General features: G+C 46.1%; 2 protein-coding genes across 4 annotated transcripts; one reads left to right on the top strand and one right to left on the bottom strand.

Moving 5' to 3' along the window:
- Positions 1 to 3,290: 3,290 nt before the first annotated feature.
- LOC121569442 (CCN family member 1-like) lies at positions 3,291 to 13,411 on the top strand. Of its 2 annotated transcripts, none has more exons than XM_041880413.2 (5): positions 3,291 to 3,789; positions 5,712 to 5,925; positions 6,604 to 7,020; positions 7,406 to 7,584; positions 10,339 to 13,411. In XM_041880413.2, the coding sequence occupies exons 1-5, from the start codon at positions 3,781 to 3,783 to the stop codon at positions 10,642 to 10,644; spliced, it is 1,125 nt and encodes a 374-aa protein (XP_041736347.1). In that variant the 5' UTR covers positions 3,291 to 3,780; the 3' UTR covers positions 10,645 to 13,411. The 2 variants fall into 2 exon arrangements, with proteins under 2 accessions (XP_041736347.1, XP_041736346.1); XM_041880412.2 differs by lacking the exon at positions 3,291 to 3,789 and adding an exon at positions 4,311 to 4,644.
- An 82-nt stretch (positions 13,412 to 13,493) lies between these two features.
- On the bottom strand, positions 13,494 to 21,291 carry LOC121569441 (ATP-dependent RNA helicase DDX39A-like). 2 transcript variants are annotated; one of them, XM_041880410.1, is made up of 10 exons: positions 21,202 to 21,291; positions 18,481 to 18,693; positions 18,094 to 18,221; positions 17,710 to 17,986; positions 17,446 to 17,564; positions 17,171 to 17,302; positions 16,963 to 17,072; positions 16,631 to 16,775; positions 16,315 to 16,462; positions 13,494 to 13,723 (listed from the first exon to the last, which is right to left on the bottom strand). In XM_041880410.1, the coding sequence occupies exons 2-10, from the start codon at positions 18,686 to 18,688 to the stop codon at positions 13,707 to 13,709; spliced, it is 1,284 nt and encodes a 427-aa protein (XP_041736344.1). In that variant the 5' UTR covers positions 18,689 to 18,693; positions 21,202 to 21,291; the 3' UTR covers positions 13,494 to 13,706. The 2 variants fall into 2 exon arrangements, with proteins under 2 accessions (XP_041736344.1, XP_041736345.1); XM_041880411.2 differs by having other exon boundaries at positions 18,481 to 18,689; positions 21,202 to 21,220.
- Between the last annotated feature and the right edge of the window lie 360 nt (positions 21,292 to 21,651).

Genomic DNA, 21,651 nt, shown 5'->3' with positions numbered 1-21,651 from the left:
GATGAGTGACTCCCAATCAGAGGTAACGAGTGTCAGCTGTTTGGCTCGTTGTCTCTGATTGGGAGCCATATTTATAATGTCTGTTTTCACCTTGTGTTTGTGGGTTTTTGTTCCTTGTCAGTCATTGTCTGAGGACGTTACGTATCGTTTATTGTTTTGTATTCGTGTTTGCACTTTACTATTAAAGTATGTTCGCTCAACACGCTGCGCCTTGGTCCTCTCTAACCAACGATCGTGACACCTGCCCTCTCTGTCTATAGACCGTGTCCAGATATCCCCCGCAGAGGGCCCCCTCCCCTGATCAGAGAGGAGGCCCATGTTTTTGAGGTGTCGGTTGGGGCCTGAACAGTGCTGTGCTCTGTGTGCAGCCTGTGGTGGGAGCTGCGTGTCAGGGCCAGAACACCGGCGTCTCAGTCCTCCTCACTGCTCGCCTCGCACAGCCTGCCGTTTATGTGTTTACCCTCAAACGCAGCCCAAAATGTTTGTGAGTCAGGCTCTTAAAAAAAAAGTCCACTCGCCCCTCTCCCATTAGCCGCCAAACAAACATTGCACCGGAAATTGCATGGATATCTGGGATTTTTGAGGGGTCCCAGCGGACAGGGGGCGAGGTCGAGAACAAGGGTGCTTTCTGTGACATCTTGGAGGTGAGGTAGGGGAGGGGGGGTAGTGGGCCAAAAGGGAGGGTGTGACCGAGGCTGGGTGGCAGGGGGTGGGGAGAGTCAGTAAGCTTCATCACGGCTGATCAACAGGCACAGGTGCCGATGCCCTTTGACCTTGTTACGTTCCTTGAGCCCACAGTGCGAGCCACCCCTGACCTTGCTCGTCACCAAGCTGACCCAAGCGCTAGGCTAATGGTAACCATTGACGTAGCTGTTATAAGGCCTGTGTCACATGTAGCAGCAACCTCTTTTTTGGACTGCTAACTGGTCCATCTTGTTTCCTCTCATTCCTTCTCCCTCCTTGCCCATTCATTCCACAGGTCAGACAGGACAGTGGGGCCAGTACAACCATTGATGAGGCTGAGATTTTATGTCAGCCCCAGACAAAGGAATAATGAATGAGAAAGTGTATGCTTTTTGTTCACAGGGTGCTATCTGGGTTTTGTCCTAGCCTCGCCAAACCCCAATGTCCTTACTCATAATGGCCTGGTGACACATATAGTAAATGGCACAGTAAAATTCCTGTTGTTAGGGCAAGTACAGTAATTGGCCTTGTACTTATTTAAATTAAAGTGAAACAGAAACCAAAGTCCTATTTTTTTCAGTCTCTTCATTTGCACTGTTTCTGCTCTGTCATCTGTGCTGTATACAGACTCAGAGCCTTTCTCTCTGTCAAGATGCAAGCTCTCTAATTTAGACCTCTGCTCTTTATTTTCCCTCAATACATCTTCAATTATCGTCAATTAGGAGATTGTTTGATTTCAAATGCATATATATTTGAAAAGAGCTTTGTTTGATTGAAATGAATGACTACTTGGTCTATGTTTAGTGTGAGGAATGAAAGTGTACACAGACTGTTGATATATAGGAAAGCATATTTACACGTACAGTATAATGTTAATGTGCGCATGTGTTTGAGAGTGAGTGTGACTATGTGCATGCACACATATTGTAGTGTAGTAAAGTGTACCTGCATAAGGATGTAAATGCATGGAGGGAGCTAAACCTGATAGTGTGTAGCAGTAGAGGCGTGCACATGTGTGTTAGTGCATGAGGAACATATGTATGTGTTCCTGCCCTCCTTCTCCTCTGTGCTGCTCTACTCTTGTACCAATCTGTGTGGAAGTCAACAGAAGAGTTCCTGTTCTAGGTTTTAAAATAACTGTGGGACTTAAATTCCTCTCTCTCTCTTCCCTCTTTTCTCCCTCCCACTCCCATAACCTCTCTCTCTTCACTTGTTTTGGAACAGGCTGTGTTCTTTCTCTCGCTCCCAGTCACCCTACCCATGTGCCAGCATTGAGACACACACCCAATGCTGATACGATGTCAGCAATCACAGGCCATATCCATACAGTTTTAGTGCACAAAAATGTGTTTGTGTAACAGAATGCACCTCAAAGGTGTGGCTTACAGGTGTGGCAAGCAAGAGCTCCCTCCTGACTTTAACAAACACTCCACACCTGTCCCCCCTCTCTTCTAATCCTCCCCCTTAGCCTTGCACGTGTAAACCAGTGGAGGCTGCTGAGGGGAGGACGGCTCATAATAATGGCTGTAATGGAGCAAATGGAATGGCATCAAACCATGTGTTTGATGTATTTGATACCATTCCACCAATTCCGCACCAAAAATTACCACAAGCTGGTCCTCCCCAATTAAGGTACCACCAACCTCCTGTGGTGTAAACACACTGTCTATCCCTCTCACACACCCCATGCCTTCCCTTTAAGCTGACCGTCTCTTTTTTACGTTTCTCATGGAACCAACTTGTTTTGTTGTTTTGGAATAAAAGTTGGTAATGGAGGAATTAGGTCTGAACTGACAGTGATGAAATGGCAGACCTCGTTGTCTTTTCAGTGATCTCACAGAACTATCCTCCCTTCTTTACTCTCTCTCTGTTCTCAGTCTCTCTCCCTCTCTTTTTCTATTTCCACCACAGGAAGTTTGTGGCAACTTAATTGGGGAGGATGAGTGGTGTGGTTTCAAATACTTTAAACACATGGTTTGATGCCATTCCATTTGCTCCGTTCCAGCCATTATTATGAGCTGTGCTCCCCTCAGCAGCCTCCACTGATTTCCACAGACTTGTTTATGAAAGTATCATGTTTGATGTCTTTCTCAGCTGCCACCGCCCACCTTTTCCCTGCTCCTTCCACTCCCCCTTTAGCTTCCCGCAGTCAATTCCATTTGATCATAAACAGGGAGGGATTTCCACTGAAGTAGTCAAAGTTCTGACAAAACAGTGTCACTTTAGTTATTACCAGTTGACTTTTGCTGTCAACATAGAGGGATTTCCACTAAAGTAGTCAATGTTCTGACAAACCAGTGTCACTTTAGCTATTACCAGTTGACTTTTGTGTCAACATAGAATGCAAAGGTCAACAGAATGGTCATTGCTTACTTGCAATGCCAATGTCCATGTGTGAATATCCATCTCATTAGAGAGAGAGAAGTGTTTGTGTGTGTCTGTTGGTGTTATATATTGGATAGTGTATGTGTGCGTTGGGTGGGACAAGTACAGACTACAGTGGAAAGGACATGTCCTTTGATGAGTCATGGTAGCCTAAGCTTCGAGGAAATATGAAAACAACAACACGGCTGTGAGTGTGTCCATCTATTACTTACCCCTCCATTTTCTCTCGCTGCTGGGGATCTTCTTACCTTGACCAATTACATCACCTCATTACACAGTCAGGGAGAGACAGAGATGGATTGAGTGGGAAGAGGATAAAGGAGTGTGTGTGTACAGTCTACGTGTCTTACTCACTAAAACAGCGTGTAATGCGGCACACTTTGTGGTCACAGTTCGTGTCAGTGTGTTTGCATGATATACTGTACAGTTTAACAGTGTGTCAATGGATTGTGGTATGTGTGTCTGCCCCTAGCACAGTATCAGTGTGTAACAGCGCACACTATGCGGTCAAAGTGTGTTCCAGCTCAGGTAAACCGATAGCTTCCTGTGTTCGTGTCAATGGCAGCGAGCCCTGGATTAGCCCGACTGTTCTCACCTCCGTTCCGCTCTGCTTTGGTCTGCACTCACCACCACTGGACCTTTAGCACACTCCCTCCTTCAAAACATGTCTGTGAGAGAGAGAGCGGCGAATGAGGGGCACCATGGGAACCTATGAGGAAGGTAAAATTGATGTTGACGACAGACAGGATATGGGAGGAGAGAGTGATGGATTGAAAGGGGAGTTATCGCTATCATTTCCACCATCACCTTCGTAGACTTGAGCAATATTTTGGTATATCAGAGCTAATTCTGCTGAAACGTCTACACGCCCATCTATATGTATACTTTATATGTCTCGCTCTCCTCGTTAAGTATTTTTTTATAAAGGGGACGAAATTCCTAGCTGTTTTCTATGGCTGTTCCAGTATTAATGTAGCACACACTAGCCAGCTGAGTATATGTATCTTGCCTTTCACAAAGCAACATCTGGACAGAGGTATGCCTGTGAAAACAACTTAAAAGCATCAATAATATTATTTTAATTCAAACATAAATAAATAAACACCAAAAGCCAGGTCCTCTTTGGAATGTAGTAATTCTGAATGTTTATGAATGAACGCATTCATCGTTGGCCACGCCTCAAACCCCAGCTATCCGTTTTGGAGATCCAAGGCCCGCCTTTCTCCTCCCCCTTTGGAATACCCTGGCCTCATGCCCGCCTCTTAATTGGCTAGACCGACTGTGGTAGGCGGAGCTGCAACAAAAAGCACAGGGGCAATATATAACCGAGCTGCAAAAATGAATAGATGAAAATGTGCAGGTTTTGATATTCTATGAAGAACACTATACATTAACTGTGGAATTACTGCGCCTTGTTGGACAGTTCCCTTTGTGGGGTTTTGTTCGTGGATTAAAACAACAATTACCTTCAATTATTTCACATTTTCTTTATTTTATTTTTTCTTTCAATTGTCATTTGACAACATGAGGACGTTAAAATGGCTTGTTCTGTTTCAAATGGCGACTATTTCCTTGGTAAGTGTATGCAATGATTTTGTACTATCTTGGCTTCAGCCAAGCTTGTGTAAACATTGAAAATAGAAGTTCACGTGTCGGGTAGGTCTCCTGTCAGCACAGTGGCGGGTAGTCAACAGACTGCACCACCGACAAGCTTACTAGTCCTCTGTCTGCACCGTTAAATAAATACCATTGGGTCTCTGAATATTGCGTTAATGTGAAGGCACTGTGAATTTGAAGTTACAGTTGAGGAAATGCAGTCGTTTTACCTTTACAGTGTACATTTATGGCCAGATGGGGGCACCCCACTACTAGAATCCAGAAAAGAAAAGTAGGGTACTGTACTCTGTAATGAAAGTGATGTTGACCACAGTGTCTTCTATACACTAAGATAGAGACAGAAAGGAACAGTGTAGTTATCTGACTCCAATGCATGACATTGATTACATGACAGATAACGTTAACCTGGCTCAAGTGCTCATATTTTACCTGGGTTCCTGAATACCATTCGAATATTGGACCACTGCTGCCCTTTAAACCCCAGTGGCACACAAGGACCCAGTTAGGGTTCCCAAACAGAGATGAAAAGTGACACATTCAGGTCTGGAAATAGATGCAGCCCGCTGTGCCGAAACCATTTAGCCCCCACCACCCACCACCCAATCCCCCTGAACCCAGGATGGCATGGCAGGAGAGGGATCCTTTGAACGATCTTATCCAACTGTCGACAGGCAGACCCAAAACCTTTTTAGCAGGGTTATGGGGGGCTGTGGTGTTGGGACTTGGGGAGGGGGTCACATTTAATTTATCTTTCATACCTGCTCGTCTCTGCCAAGAGGAAGGTGACAGCGACAGAGGGTGGGAAAATGTCCCAGGGGGTTGGTGATGCTGGATATTTAGTGAATATTTAAGCCAAACACTTTGAAGATCTTCTGTGCTCTGTGTAGCCTGACTCCACTTGAAACAAACAGTTTCTCATTCTATTAATGTTTAGGCTATGAACGGCCCTCACTGAAATCCTTTTTTCAATCCTCTGTATTGCGCCATTCCCTCAAACCTGTCTGTCTCCATGCTGCCCCCTGTAGGTGAGTGCTGGCTGCCCTGTGGTGTGTGAGTGCCCGGCTGGCCCCCCCTCCTGTCCCCCGGGGGTCAGCTCTGTACCTGACGGCTGTGGCTGCTGTAAGGTGTGTGCTGCCCAGCTCAACGAGGACTGCTACGACTCACGCCCCTGTGACCACCACAAGGGGCTGGAGTGTAACTATGGCAACGACGTGGGCCACACTCATGGCATCTGCAGGGGTATGTACACAATACAAGCGGGGTTGTCAGGGTTCATGAGGGTTGAGTTTAGTCTGGGGTTGTATGGATTCAATGAAAAGTGAATGTTGGTTGTCTTTGATATGGATCTGGGGTTTGAAACTGGTGCCATGTTTAAAAGAGAGAGCACCTTCATGAGCCACACTACTGAGAGCAGGGGGTAGGATTTATTTATCTAGCTCTGTGTGCGCGCACACACACAGGGGTATTTTTTATGTGGGGGGGGTTCTATATAAAGGGGGGTATTTGGGGGTGTTGTATGGGAGTCCCGCAGAGGGACTGAAGCGGAACGACATTGTAAACAAGTCAAAATTCCTCCCTGGACTAAGAATAGAGGCTCCTTCATAAAACTGGGGATAGAGTGTCTCGCTCCCCTCTCGCTCTCTTTCTCTCTCTACCCCCTCTTCTGTCATTTCACTTCCTACTTCTCATACACAATTAGTTCTGGGCCTTTCTTGTTGATGTTCCCATTCTCTCTCTCTATTCCTTTGTCTCTATTGTTGTCCCTCTCCTCCACTTTGTTTATTACCTCACTCAACCTGAACTCATTGTGTTTTAAGCAATACAACCAAAGGCATGGCCATTAGCTAGTGATACCTCAGAGCCCTCTACATACAGACATTATTAAGTCTATCCTTTTTTATCTGTCTCCCCTAACAGCGCAGCTCGAGGGTCGCTCCTGCGAATACAACGGCCGGATCTACCAGAATGGGGAGAATTTCCGGGCTGGCTGCAAACACCAGTGTACGTGCATCGATGGGGCAGTGGGCTGCGTGCCCCTGTGCCCCAGCCACGTGCCCCTGGCATCGCCCTCCTGCCCTGCCCCGCGCCTGGTCAAGGTGCCTGGGCAGTGCTGCCTCAGTATCGACTGCCACAAGGGCTCATCCGTTGTACCCCCAGTACACCGACGCCCACTGCCTCCAGCTTCTCCACCTTTCCCCTTCATGCCCTACCCTGCCTACCCCTACAAACCATACCCCAAGCCGTACCACTACAAGCCCAAGGATACCATAGGAAATGAGCTACTGGAGGTAGAGAAGAAGTGGGACAAGCTGCGCGGGAACAAGCACCTGGCGGGTAAGAGAGGGCGCCGTGATGTCGCCTCAGAGCGCCGTCTGTTTCCTCCCCACAGTAAAACGCCATGTTTGTGTTTTAGCCTTTTAGCCCCCGACTCAAACAGACCCACTGTGCACCCCTTTCCCCTGCATCTGTGTGTGTGTCAGTGTTTGAGTGCGCCATGGTTTCCACTGACTACTTGCGCACCAGAGGCACACACACACACCACTCTCACACAGCATATACCTCTGTCGTCCAGCTTTTCCTTCTCTGTAATCACCCTCTCTATGCGTCAGTGTTGCCTGTTCTGTGAATGAGGCCAGTGTGCTTACATCTCTCTCTGCCTCTGCCTCTCCCTGGTCCTCTCCCCCCCACTCTATCCTTCTCTTCCTCTCCTTCTGTCCAGCGTGGAGGCAGTTTGGAGGTCAGTGTGTGGTCCAGACCACAAGTTGGTCCCAGTGCTCACGCAGCTGTGGGATGGCCGTGTCCTCTCGTGTCACCAATGACAACGCCCAGTGTAAGCTAGTGAAGGAGACGCGTCTGTGCAACATCCGGCCCTGCAGCTCCATGTCCATCCCTGTCAAGGTAAAGTGTGTGTGTGAAGGGTCTAGAAACCGTAAAGAGCAAATGAAGGTAATAAACAACTTATCTTGTAGTAATCGGCCTATGTGGCATCAATATGAGTCAGAAACATGTACTCTAGGGTCAAAATTGACTACAAAGTGTAAATAGGATCATTTGGGTCATTAAGTCAGTCTCCTCCCAAATGGAGATTTGCGAGATAATAAAAAAATGGTATGTCAAGGAATGAAGGGTACCGTAACATGTTTTTGGGGTTGGGTTTATTTCAAGCCTGCCCACATGCCCACAGCACCCAAGTAATCATCAATTCGGAACCCAGCTGCACGCATCCCCGATCGTAATGCCCATGGTAAATTTTGTTTGACATTCAATATCACTATGGGGCTAGCTAAGGACCATCAATAAATCACACAATGTACATAGGACAATATTTAAAAATGTCAACCGCTCCAAATTTGATTTCATTATAAGCTGTAGAAATTCATATACAAATATTGAAAGCATTTAATGAGACAACTGAAAGATGTGTAACATAAAAATATTGTCCCATTTACATTGTGTAATTTATTGACTGTCCCTAACTAGCCACACAGATAGGCTATCCAAAGTCAAACCAACTTTGCCACGGTCGCACACTGGCCGGCTGAAGCTAATCGGCGAAATAAGTTGGCTAGCCTGCTAGCTAATCTAGGCTACTTTCAGACAAGACCTGGTTAGACTGTTTCACCTTATCTAGAACAGGGGTTCCCAACCTATGGGTCACGGCCCCAAAAGGGGGCGCCAACATTTCGTGGGGGGGTGTGGGACATTCCTTGATTTGAGATGACGCATACATCTGTGATGCTTTAGGCTAGAAACAAGTAGTAAAATGCCAGAGGAACACTCGAATGATACACATGGGAATATATTTGGTTTGGCTCTATGACATTCAGAAGCAGAGCTACGACCTTCTAAAGTCGAGGAGTCAAAGAAATTGGACTTTGCTTGAGAAGTAATCTTATACAATGTGTGACTCTGTCGCTATCAATTGATCTATTCACTTTGTGTAAAAGAGAATATGTATAATTCAATTGAGAGTTCATATAAATATCATAAAACACATTTGGTAGCGGAATAACATTTGGGGAAATGGGGTCTAGAACTTATTTTCCTTATCTATTATTATCATCAAAAGATGTCAAGAGTCTTGTTAAACTACGTAGAATTGCAGGAAATGAGCTTCAAAGAACAGCATTTTCCTAAATCCCTCACATTAAACCAAATCAAGCTGGTTGTGTAGTTAATATAGGCTATATCATTAAACAATCATTCAAAAAAATAAAGGGGAGGCCTGACATTTTTTTTTACGTGAAAAAAAGGTTGGGAACCCTTGATCTAGAAGAGTGAGTGACTGTGTACTGTTTTGGCAGAGTGAAAGTACAAACGCTTCCCATATTCTTACACACACAAAGAGGCACCCACATCAAAGCATGCCTCCATGACTCAAATCTTGTTCTCAGTCGCATTTCCTAATGAGGAGAATTGAAACTGAGGCTAATTCAGGAAGTTCAGCCCGCCTGTAAGGAAGTGGTCACCATTTTGGTGTGGCAACCATTTTATGGTCCCCCTGCCTTCATACATTGCAGATACATGTATTTAGGTCTATGCCTGCATCCCAGTCTAAACCTTAAGAGACTGTGTGGACAGGGGTGCGCCCACAAGAGGTCACATCGATATTAACATCATGGTATTAAGTGCCCCTCCCTCTGGCAAGCTCACCCAGTGTGGATCTGAGCCCACTCTATTCACATTACTGTTGCTGTGGAACAAGTTCAACTGAACTGTGAATGGAAAAGGCATCATTAGAAGACATTTACGTCATTTAGCAGACGCTCTTATCCAGAGCGACTTACAAATAGGTGCATTCACCTTATAGCCAGTGGGCTAACCACTTTACAATGTTTTTTTTTTTTTGGGGGGGGGGTAGAAGGATTACTTTATCCTATCCCAGGTATTCCTTAAAGAGGTGGGGTTTCAAATGTCTCCGGAAGGTGGTGAGTGACTCCGCTGTCCTGGCGTCGTGAGGGAGCTTGTTCCACCATTGGGGTGCCAGAGCAGCGAACAGTTTTGACTGGGCTGAGCGGGAACTATGCTTCCGCAGAGGTAGGGGAGCCAGCAGGCCAGAGGTGGATGAACGCAGTGCCCTCGTTTGGGTGTAGGGAGTGTAAGACCTAAAGACCAACAGTACAAGGCACCAAATAGTTGTGTCAGGTGACAGTGGAAAGTAGAGACTCTTATCCCTGAGTTCTGTGGTAGCTAACATGTAGCCACATCCACCATGCTACCAACCTCTCCCACTCTGCCCAGGTCTCCGTGAGGTGTTAATAGGCCCTTGTGTGTATGACGCAAAGCGCTCTCTTTTCTCCCACTCCCTCGCTTTCTTTCCTTTCATGTAACACCCTTGAAAACGCTCTCCCCCTCTACATCTCACCAGAGCAGTGATTCCCTGATGAGTCTGGTTGTCAGGCACCTGTCTTAGTATGTTCTTCCTGTCTTTTGAGAGTTGTTGGGGCGTTGTGACACTATGCCACCTCATAACTGTTGGTGTTGGATGCCCACCCACCCATACCATCACCGTGCCCTTCTCTAGCCCTAGTCTTGTTGTTTTGACCTTTCGTCAGAGTTTCTCTCCCTGTGCCAGCATAATAACTGCAGTTGTGGTTCACTGGGATTGTACAGTGACTAACCCACACTGTCTTTCTCTTCTACTCTCCACAGAAAGGGAGGAAGTGCTCCCGTACCCACAAGGCCCCAGAGCCCCTACGTCTGTCCTATGCTGGCTGCCGCAGCACGCGTCTCTACCGGCCCAACTACTGCGGCGTGTGTGTGGACGGCCGCTGCTGCTCGCCCCGCCGCACACGCACCGTCTCCGTGACCTTCGCCTGCCCTGATGGCGAGCGCTTTGACCGCTCCGCCATGTTCGTGCAGTCCTGCAAGTGCAGTGATAAGTGCAGTCATCTGAACGAGGCTGCCCTCCCGCCCCAGCAGTGGCTCTACGGAGACACACACAAGTTCACCGACTAGCGTCCCCCTCAAATCCCTCACTCACTCCCCATCACTTTACCCCCCAAACAAGTCCCTGATAGAGTAGCAGTCCTAAGTGTATCTTTGAGTAGACGCTAGCCAGATGCACAAATCCCCCACCACCCTCCTGGAGCATGTTTTGGGAGACCTGGGTGAAGGAAACTGATACGTTGATCTGCACTCTGGACAGAGATGAGTGACTAGTGCCGGCCTTAGAGTAGACACCTGGTCCATTGTGGTTCACCAACCGGAATCGCCAAAGTGTGTAAATAGACAAACATGGATTTGACCGGCCACCATTTTGTCACTCACCATGCACTCCTGTACTCTGGGACTGAACCCGCACTGTGGGGACGATAGAGAAAGGTGGGACTCACCCAATGCAGACTCCAACCCAACTGATGCACACACCCAGTAGACTTGTGGACGTGGGATGGTAAGGTGTTACATTTCATGGTGACTGCCAGCATAGAGTAGGCCTGTCAATGGCAAGCAGGTTTGGTTTGAGAGGAAGGAGAATCAGACTCGCAAAAAAACGGAATGACTTCTCCAGTAGATTTCCAATACCTGCTATTTGTGTAACCACATGAAAACACTAAAAGACAACATTTTGGTGGGACAAAAGATGGAGCCTCCACAGAATGCTCTGGAAGGGACATTTTTTATTTGTAATGATATTTATTCCAAGGTATTTATTGTTGTGACAGAGACGATGACACAGTGGTTGCCAATGAGAGAAGCGATGCTGCTATGTTTGGATAGGCATGACCGGAGGGCCCTGAGAGAGACAAAACAGCTGAGAGCTGTCAGCAGAGAGGGAAGTTCCAGGAGGTCTGGGACCTGACCCCTGGTCACACAAGTGTTTACTGTAATCAAACAGCCACATTACCTGAGCAATAGTGGACGAAGACAACTCCCCAAGGAGAGATGTTATGGTTAGAGAGGCTTTATGTGTGCGTGATAGGTCAAAGGTCATTTACACAGTTGGACCAGTCTCCATTTCTTACTCCTCTATGCTTCAGCCCTGAAACAGTGAGACATTTAACCTAGCGCCAGCGGAACAAGCCTAGGATTCTGGCATCGAGAAGTAATGTCGCTAATTCAAAGCAAATTACAATCCTGACTGAGGGGTAGAAAGAGCCTCAGCCACCCTCTGGTTTGTTATTTTAAGAAATCTAGCAACTAATCCACAATACTCTTACTCATGTTGTTTTATGTGGAGTCTAATTCTGCTCTCTGCCATTGAAGGTTGACATGTCGACGATTACATCATGCTCATTAGCGACTGAAGCGGACATGAGGACACTACAAAGGGGTCAGGGGTGGGGTTACAAATGGCCTCCTTTACAAGGACATGGGTCAGTAGTCTGTTATAGCACCTCGAAGAGATAAGCATAACAGTTGTCTGAAGATGGAGGTTAAGATTCCGTATTGGTGAGACATGGACCTCTTTAGAATTACTAAAATGCCAAATTCTTCCCTATTAGGACAGGTTAATAATTCATGCACCTTAGCAGCTTTGTTCATGACTGAATCGGAGGGGTATATCTCAGACTAAAAGATGTGTAATTCACATGCTTTTCCCTCGGACTCCATGAAAAGTATTAGAGGATTCAAGAACTGAAGCCCATATTACATTGTAGTCCATGAGATTTTTTAACCTGCCTTGTTTTATTTGTATTTGTTTAAGTGTTGATTTGTATTCTTCTATGATTAAACTTTGTACAACTTCTAGGTTGGGACAGGCTTTGAGTTGCCTCACACAGCCTGTTAGGGTGATTGACTTTGTAAAAAGAAAAAAGTGACGTTATCTGATTGGTTAGACACTGCCATCACTGTTGCCTATATAGATTGTGGTTTGAGAAAAGTATTTGGTTTTATAACTAGACACTATAGAGCAGCTATGTACAGATGCATCCTTTTGTTTGTAGAGTTGCTGCTGTATACAGGCCAATCCATTTGAGTTATAACCAATTAACCAGACCATGTATAGCTAGCACTGAGCAAGTCTGGGTTCTGTGATGTGAGCACAGCACACACTGCCATTTGGAAATCTCTGCGCTTTATTGAACAAATGATTGATGAAAACTTGTAAAATGGCAAACATCTGGTTGTTTTGTCCTAACTTTGATTTACAGGCTTATTGAGTTCATGCTGCATTTGTAATAAAGTATTTGTTTCACTCAAAACCATACCGCAAGCGATGCGTGTTAATGTTCAGACAGAGTCAGGGCTCTTAACAAAACTCCCGCTTACAGAAGACACCTTCGTCCAATGACTTCTGTAATGAAACCGGGTCATGGTTAAGGGCTATACTCCCTTTAGTCACAACCCTTTTTCACTAAAGATAGCAGGGAAAGTATGGTTCAAACACTACACCAAGCTGTGGCCAATTAGCATGAATGGATTGTTTTCTTTGATAGCAGATGCTTATAACCTTTTGATTCCTGTATAAATACTTTTTCCATTAGGCAATTACCCAATGGAAGGATGCCGCAGATGCCCGCTCATATTAGAGCCATGATCACTGATGTCAGTCATGCATCAGCAGACACTATGGGGCTTTCTAATTAGCTGGGATAGTCCCTCCTTTTACGAGCCCTTACAGAGAATGAAGTTGTGCCTAGATTTCCCAGCTTTGACAGTGAGCCAAAGTACAATCATTTTGCTTGGGACACACAGTAAAGAGTAATTTCCAAAAAGCTCTATACACTTTCCTGATGTTGCGTTTTAGATTTCGCCCAACATTTTGTAAGCTTGCATGCTGGTCGGAGGGGGGATTGATGGTCCATTTAAAGTCATTTGAAGAATTGCATAATGTGCACGTCATTGTAAGTAATCAGTTAAAATGAGTTTTATAAAAAGTTTTAATTTCATTGACCAAAAGCAAACCACAATAACAATTAAAAACTGGACAACCCCCAATGAGATACATTAAAAATAAAAAAACACGGTGAACATAGTCAAGGAACAGAGCTTTAAAATAAAACAGCAAGGAGGGTTTTTTCATCCAAACAAGGACAGATTCAGTGGTAGGGGACATTTCTTCTGGGATGGAGGACTCATCTGGACTGCTCAACTAGAGAGAAAGAAAAAGTGGTGGGTGAGGAAGGAGAGAAGAGACTTCTGAAGACCATCTCCATAAGCAACAGCTGGGCATTCCAGCTTGTCATCGCAGCGTTAAATATGTAAGGGGTCTCCATTCGCTAAGACCTACCCAGTTTAGGGCTGATCCCATTTAGTCGACTGGTCGGTCAACCAATATTTTTTTGGTTGAGCAGTCATATGTACAATTTTTTCTCTTTATGGCACGAGAAACCTTTGATTCGTGGCTAAGATGCACAACACACATCTCTCTCCAGAATGCGCTCTCCCGTCAATTAATTGTTCCATAACTGTGTCAATTGTTTTCCCTTTGTTAGTGTCTATCAATTCCCCATTACGTCACCAGTAGTACATTTTCCATTGATTCACAATTTCTCATCTACAATGTTTGTAATAATATTGAATGCATTAACAGAAATTACATTAAAACGGTCTTACCATTCATCGTCAGAGTGGACACATTTATAGAGTGCACAACCAATGCTACACTTGAAACAACTTTAGAGACATTTAATTCCATTTACTAGTTGTCAATTTATTAATTGTCTTTTGTTTAAAGCGCTCCTGTCAATGTTGAGTAAAGACGCTCACCTGACTACGTATAGAAGTAGGCCTAGGCTACCTGGCCTACACGCAAATGTAGGCCTATAAAACGTGCCCATTTGGGGACATGATAGTATTTCTGATTGGCTTAACTCACCACCACTAATGAGGTGTAGAGCTTCAAAGTAACTTTTTCATCACCTCAAACAGCAAGTAAACAAAGTCTGTTTACATTTACATTTACATTTTAGTCATTTAGCAGACGCTCTTATCCAGAGCGACTTACAGTTAGTGAATACATATATATATATATATATATATATTTTTATACTGGCCCCCCGTGGGAAACGAACCCACAACCCTGGCGTTGCAAACGCCATGCTCTATCAACTGAGCTACATCCCTGCCGGCCATTCCCTCCCCTACCCTGGACGACGCTGGGCCAATTGTGCGCCGCCCATGAGTCTCCCGGTCGCGGCCGGCTGCGACAGAGCCTGGATTCGAACCAGGATCTCTAGTGGCACAGTTAGCACTGCGATGCGGCGCCTTAGACCACTGCGCCACTCAGAAGACATGTTGTTTACATACATTGAGATTGACAATAGTTCCTTAATGTATTTGAAAAATATTTCCAGCCCTCTCCCTTTTGATAACCACTGAGTGAAAGGGAAAAATGTAATGCTCTGATCCAGTGGAAACGTCATAAAATAGGCTGTCCCGATTACTTCTTATCCCTTGCGCAAATAGCCTACAGCTGTGTCTGTTTGGAGCTCACTGGTGCAGGAAACGGAGGCAAGAATATTTCATATAATGTTGCAAGTTTGCTAGCGTCGGGCTGGACCCAGTTGATAATGTTTCGAGTTTGTTGCAGACAGGCTATGCGTAGCCAATGTGATTTATAGGATATTTATTTTTAAATCATGATATTTTCTATCTGCAGGCTGCAATGGTGGCTTTATGTAGGCTATTTTTACATAGCAATAGAAGTTACTATTCGATTTATAACTCATTTTCATATAATTTATTACCACTGTTCCACGAAAATGCGCAAATGAAAACCATAACTGGCACCCAAATCGGTAGAAATTGATTAAATTGGCATTCCACATGAAAAACTTACCGACCCCTGGTGTAGCCTATTATTGGCAACTTCAGGAGCATAACGGCAGAATCTGTGAAGACCAGCAGGAGGATGACGTGGTGGTCGGGTAGTTTCTTGATCTCTGGCTCCCGAATCATTTGTTTATTTCATCAAATTGTGCACTTAAAGCACGTGTCAAACTCATTCCTAGGCTACCTGGAGGTCAGAGTGTCTAAGGGCTTTCGCTCCTCCCTTGGACTTGATTGATGAATTAAGGTCACTGTTTAGTAAGGAACTCTCCTCACCTGGGTTGTGTAGGTCTTAAATTGAAAGGAGAAACCAAAACCCAGCAGACACTAGGCCCTCCAGGGAATGAGTTTGACACCCCTGGCTTAAAGCATCAGACAAGGGCAGTGCATAGTTGATTTTATTAAAACACATAGGGTGTATCTATGGAAAAATACACCTTAAAAAAAAATAACATGTTGACCAACTGATTGGTCGAAAGAACAGACGACTTTCAGGCGGCAAATATTTTTTTTGTGTGGAGGACAGCCCTACATGGCAATCCAATTGTCTCTTGTCACCACCATTACTCAGGGAGTTATTATACCAGGCAATTATCTTGGGGGTTACCATGAGCTGACAATATCCCCCTGGCCTTCCAGGCCCAGCATTAGAGTACTAATGATTAACAGAGGTGGCATGCCCCAGGCACAACACAGGGCACATTGAGGTTTATTATGATAGCCAAGTCAATTTTAGCCCCTCTTCACTACATTCTACATACATTCCCTTTTAAATTGAATTAAACAAGTATCAGCAGACAGTGACAGAAAGACTTAAATATGACTCAACTTGTAAGAATAAAAAGTGATGTCAGTTTGAATAGAGAAAGACTCCATGGGAGGCTGCATGTATAAGGATCGAGAGAGCCTTACTGTAAGTGGAGATGTCGATCTCTTCTGGCAGCTCGGCCACATTGACCTCGAAGCGGTCCTGCACATCATTCAAAGTCTTGGCGTCTGTCTCATCTGACACAAAGGTCACTGCCAGACCCTTGGTTCCAAACCGGCCAGCACGGGCCACCTGAGGGGCAAGATGGTCAGATGGGAGTGACAACTCAGAGCCTATATCTGAGATCTACAGAGGTCAATGAAATAGTCATAGATGCATCAATCATTGAAATGGGTATTTGAAAATACCATTTACAACCAGAATACTGGTGTTTGAGGCTCCTTCAGTTATGTGACTCACCCTGTGTAAGTAGGTGTCTGAGTCCTCAGGCATGTCGTAATTGAAGACAATATTGACCCGCTCAATATCCATCCCTCGGCCAAACAGGTTGGTGGCCACCAGGATCCGCCTTTGGAAGTCCTTGAACTGCTGGTAGCGGGACAGCCTGGGGATAGCGAGCCAGAGAGGATTTACACAGCTGCTATAGGTATTACTGGATGTAGAGGCTGCCCTTTGAAGGCAACAATGTGTTGAGTTAATTGAAGAGGCTTTCAGCTCCATAAACAGTCAGCATTTGGGGCTCCATTTAATTGGAGATGTGTGAGAGAAAGGTGTGCGTGTGAGCGACAGACCTCTCCTCCTGAGCCATGCCCCTGTGGATGGCAATGGCAGGGAAGTTCTGCTCCACCAGTAGCTGAGATAGCGCCACACAGCGCTGCACTGACTTGACAAAGATCACCACCTAGAGGCACACAGAAGACATTAAAACCTAGAGCAAACAGCACAAATACTACTATTTTTTACAGGGATAAAAACGATACCATTAGTCTGTGGGATTACCTGGTTGAACTCCAGCACATCAAGCAGGTCAAAGAGCTTGCGGTTCTTCTCGCTGTCCTTCAGCTTGCAGTAGTATTGCTGCAGACCATGCAGAGTCAGCTTGGTCTCATCATCTACAAACACCTCCATGGGCTACAGGAGACAGAACGTCACTTCAGAACCACAAAATCAACTTTTCTATGAAGTCAATGCAAAGATAGTTGTTTGTAAAACAGCATTTGCAGTCCATAACCTCATGAAGTGGCATTGCTACCCCCTGCTGGCCCTGTACTCACATCCTGCATGAACTTGCGGCAGACCGGTCGAATCTCCTTGCTGAGGGTGGCACTGAACATCATGCACTGCTTCTCATGGGGTGTGAGCCTGAAGATGTCCTGTACGTCACGCCTCATGTCTGAAAGACGAGAGCAATGGGACCAGGGATAAAACGGCCCAGCTTCAAACTACCCCCCAAACAGCCAAGTGGGGGGGGTAAAATGACAAATTGGTTGGATGAAAAGCATCTCCATATAGGAAGAGGGATAATAAGCAGGACTCACCCAACTGCTCCAGCATCTTGTCACACTCATCCAGGACGAAGTGCTTTACGTTCTTTAGGTTGAGGGTCTTGTTGCGGATGAGGGCCAGGATTCGGCCAGGGGTTCCCACCACGATGTGAGGGCAGTTCTTCTTCAGCACGTCCTCATCCTTCTTGATGGACAGGCCTCCGAAGAACACGGCTGCCTTGACTGTGGGCATGTACTTGGAGAAGCGCTCGTACTCTTTGCTGATCTGGAAGGCCAGCTCTCGTGTGTGGCACATTACTAGAACTGACACCTGGAGGAGAGAGGAGGATTTGACGCTAATAGATCACTTGTGGGTTATGCATAACACATACTTGAAACTTGGCATTCCAGAGACATTTTCAGAGTGCAGATACTGACCTGTCCATCCACGGGCTCAATCTGCTGTAGTGTGGCAAGAACGAACACTGCCGTCTTGCCCATACCAGACTTGGCCTGGCACAGGATGTCCATGCCCAGGATGGCCTGAGGGATGCATTCATGTTGAACTGGAAAACAATTAGACATTTGGTCAGTGTGCCTGAATGCAATTTCACCATCTTTATCAGAACAAAAGAGGCATTATTTGCCATCACACCTTGGACAACACATGCATTGTAATTGACAAGTGGTCCATCAACACCCAATGACCATTTATACTTCTATGTCTTCCTAGACATGCACTCCATTGTATCCACAGACATGCCACTCATCTATTCATGACTTCATTTATGCCACTCCCAGCACTCATCCACCCATTGCACTCACCTTCAGATGGATGTTCAAAGCCACAGTCTACGATGGCACGGAGCAGCTCTGGTTTGAGCAGGAAGTCTCTGAAGCCAGAGCTGTGGATGGAGACATAGGAGCCCTTCACCTCCTTCTTGCCTGCTGGGGCAACGGTCTCTGGGGCTCCCTGAGGCTCCTCGTCCTCTTCATAGTCCAGCAGCTCATTGTCAACGTCATTCTCAGCCATTCTGTCTACAGAGATTTAAAAAAATGGGGGTGGGGGGGGAGGGAAATAATGACTGGTCATTCACACCAGTTGTCACAGTTCTCCCCGCTCTCTCCAGATAAAATCTTGCGACTTGTGACGGCAGGCCGCCCAACAACCTGCCCGCTTGACCCTATCCCCTCCCCTCTTCTCCAGACCATCTCCGGTGACCTTCTCCCTTACCTCACCTCGCTGATCAACTCATCCTTGACCGCTGGCTATGTCCCGTCTTCAAGAGAGCGAGAGTTGCACCCCTTCTCAAAAAACCAACACTCGATCCCTCTGATGTCAACAACTACAGACCAGTATCCCTTCTTTCTTTTCTCTCCAAAACTATTGAGCGTGCCGTCTTTAGCCAACTCTCTTGCTATCTCTCTCAGAATGACCTTCTTGATCCAAACCAGTCAGGTTTCAAGACTGGTCATTCAACTGAGACTGCTCTTCTCTGTGTCACGGAGGCTCTCCGCACTGCTAAAGCTAACTCTCTCTCCTCTTGTCCTTCTAGACCTGTCTGCTGCCGTTGATACTGTGAACCATCAGATCCTCCTCTCCACCCTCTCCGAGCTGGGCATCTCCGGCGCGGCTCACTCTTGGATTGCGTCCTACCTGACCGGTCGCTCCTACCAAGTGGCGTGGCGAGAAGCTGTCTCCGCACCACATGCTCTCACCACTGGTGTCCCCCAGGGCTCAGTTCTAGGCCCTCTCCTATTCTCGCTATACACCAAGTCACTTGGCTCTGTCATATCCTCACATGGCCTCTCCTATCATTGCTACGCTGACGATACACAACTAATTTTCTCCTTTCCCCCTTCTGATAACCAGGTGGCGAATCGCATCTCTGCATGTCTGGCAGACATATCAGTATGGATGACGGATCACCACCTCAAGCTGAACCTCGGCAAGACGGAGCTGCTCTTCCTCCCGGGGAAGGACTGCCCGTTCCATGATCTCGCCATCACGGTTGACAACTCCGTTGTGTCCTCCTCCCAGAGTGTGAAGAGCCTTGGCGTGACCCTGGACAACACCCTGCCGTTCTCCGCTAACATCAAGGCGGTGACCCGATCCTGTAGGTTCATGCTCTACAACATTCGGAGAGTACGACCCTGCCTTACACAGGAAGCGGCACAGGTCCTAATCCAGGCACTTGTCATCTCCCATCTGGATTACTGCAACTCGCTGTTGGCTGGGCTCCCTGCCTGTGCCATTAAACCCCTACAACTCATCCAGAATGCCGCAGCCCGTCTGGTGTTCAACCTTCCCAAGTTCTCTCACGTCACCCCGCTCCTCCGCACACTCCACTGGCTTCCAGTTGAAGCTCGCATCTGGTACAAGACCATGGTGCTTGCCTACGGAGCTGTGAGGGGAACGGCACCTCCGTACCTTCAGGCTCTGATCAGTCCCTACACCCAAACGAGGGCACTGCATTCATCCACCTCTGGCCTGCTGGCTCCCCTACCTCTGCAGAAGCATAGTTCCCGCTCAGCCCAGTCAAAACTGTTCGCTGCTCTGGCACCCCAATGGTGGAACAAGCTCCCTCACGACGCCAGGACAGCGGAGTCACTCACCACCTTCCGGAGACATTTGAAACCCCACCTCTTTAAGGAATACCTGGGATAGGATAAAGTAATCCTTCTACCTAAATGTATTCAATTAGGAGATTTGGTGGTTAACAGACTAACATCGCCACTAGCTAACTATTTACAGTGGAAATAAGAGGTCATCCGCTAATCTTTGGTAACAGTCTACATCAGAGCCCTCTATAAAAAAAAAAAAAGTGTACAACGAGTAGCATTCAGTAACACCAAGTAATCATAACATTTAAATAAATAATGACGATGACAGTGTCAAACTAGCTAAGCCATGACTATCCAGTTAAGTAGCTAGTTAGCCTGCCAACTATCCACGTTCGACAGCAAAATAAACCACTCAACTATTTATTACAAACAAAGCCAGGGGCCATGGTTGCTAGCAATTTGTAATAAATGGATAGCAAGTTACAATAAAGGTTCCGTCAACAATAGTCGGGGATTGGCTAGCTCGGTAGCTAACTAACGAGTAAAGTCAGAGATACCGCTGGTAACGTTAAATCCGTAATGCAAACAATGTTATGAATAGCCTCCGCCTTCTTTGGCCGCACACAGTTCAGGCCAACCTAGTTCGCTCAATTACTAGCAGTTCTGGTAGCTAACGTTAGCTAATAAAACTAACGATGTAGCGAGCTATGGAACTAAACAGACTATTGTCCAAATTACACAACCTGTTCATTCACATGTGGCTAATTCCAATGTTTTGCACGACTTGAACCGGTTTTGGTTAACTAACATTAGCCCTAGTTAGCAAACTAGCCTTCTCAGAACTAACGCCGCTTAAAATTAATGTACAAATATCTTGCTCATCCGAAAACCATCAAAATAAGTTCGTAATTTCTAATACAACTACGAGAACCGGAATATTTCCAAAATGACACAAATAAGCAACATTATCTACAGTCTTACCTTACAGTGATATTACAATTCAACCTCCGAAAAATGCTCCTCAAACCACATGGGGAGGAGGCCTCAGTTTATACGATTAGCCGGAACTTCCGCCTCCACTAAATATATAAATATCATTGGTTGGTTTACGCGTCAATTTGACAAAACTACTCCTAACCTTATCACGATTGGCCAAGTCAACCTGTCAATCATCAGTGACGATAAGCGCTGCCACCCTTAGTGGCGTTGAAAGAAAGCGGATGTGTCTGGTTTTCAGGGATACTATGCGGCGTTCAAAACAGAGAACTGTGAACTCGGAAATCTCTGACTTCCGACTTCATTGCGTTCAAGATAAATGGGAACTCGGAAAAAAACGAGCTCCAACTGGGGAAAATCGTTTAGAACTGTCATCCAACTCGGAATTGCAAGTCCGAAACGTTGGCATCTTTCTAGAGCTCCGACTTTCCGACC

This window comes from Coregonus clupeaformis, chromosome 7 (genome assembly GCF_020615455.1).
Source record: "Coregonus clupeaformis isolate EN_2021a chromosome 7, ASM2061545v1, whole genome shotgun sequence".
NCBI classification, from domain to species: domain Eukaryota; kingdom Metazoa; phylum Chordata; class Actinopteri; order Salmoniformes; family Salmonidae; genus Coregonus; species Coregonus clupeaformis.
This window is presented reverse-complemented; position numbering and strand designations above follow the sequence as displayed.

Coding starts and splice junctions, on each gene's coding strand:
- LOC121569441 (XM_041880410.1), bottom strand. CDS start 18,688: ATGGCTGAGAATGACGTTGACAATGAGCTGCTGGACTATGAAGAGGAC. Junction 17,303..17,445: donor GCCGCAAGTTCATGCAGGAT/GTGAGTACAGGG, acceptor TGTCTCCTGTAG/CCCATGGAGGTGTTTGTAGA. Junction 16,776..16,962: donor GGCATGGCTCAGGAGGAGAG/GTCTGTCGCTCA, acceptor CGCTATCCCCAG/GCTGTCCCGCTACCAGCAGT.
- LOC121569442 (XM_041880412.2), top strand. CDS start 4,594: ATGAGGACGTTAAAATGGCTTGTTCTGTTTCAAATGGCGACTATTTCC. Junction 4,645..5,711: donor AAATGGCGACTATTTCCTTG/GTAAGTGTATGC, acceptor TGCCCCCTGTAG/GTGAGTGCTGGCTGCCCTGT. Junction 5,926..6,603: donor CACTCATGGCATCTGCAGGG/GTATGTACACAA, acceptor CTCCCCTAACAG/CGCAGCTCGAGGGTCGCTCC.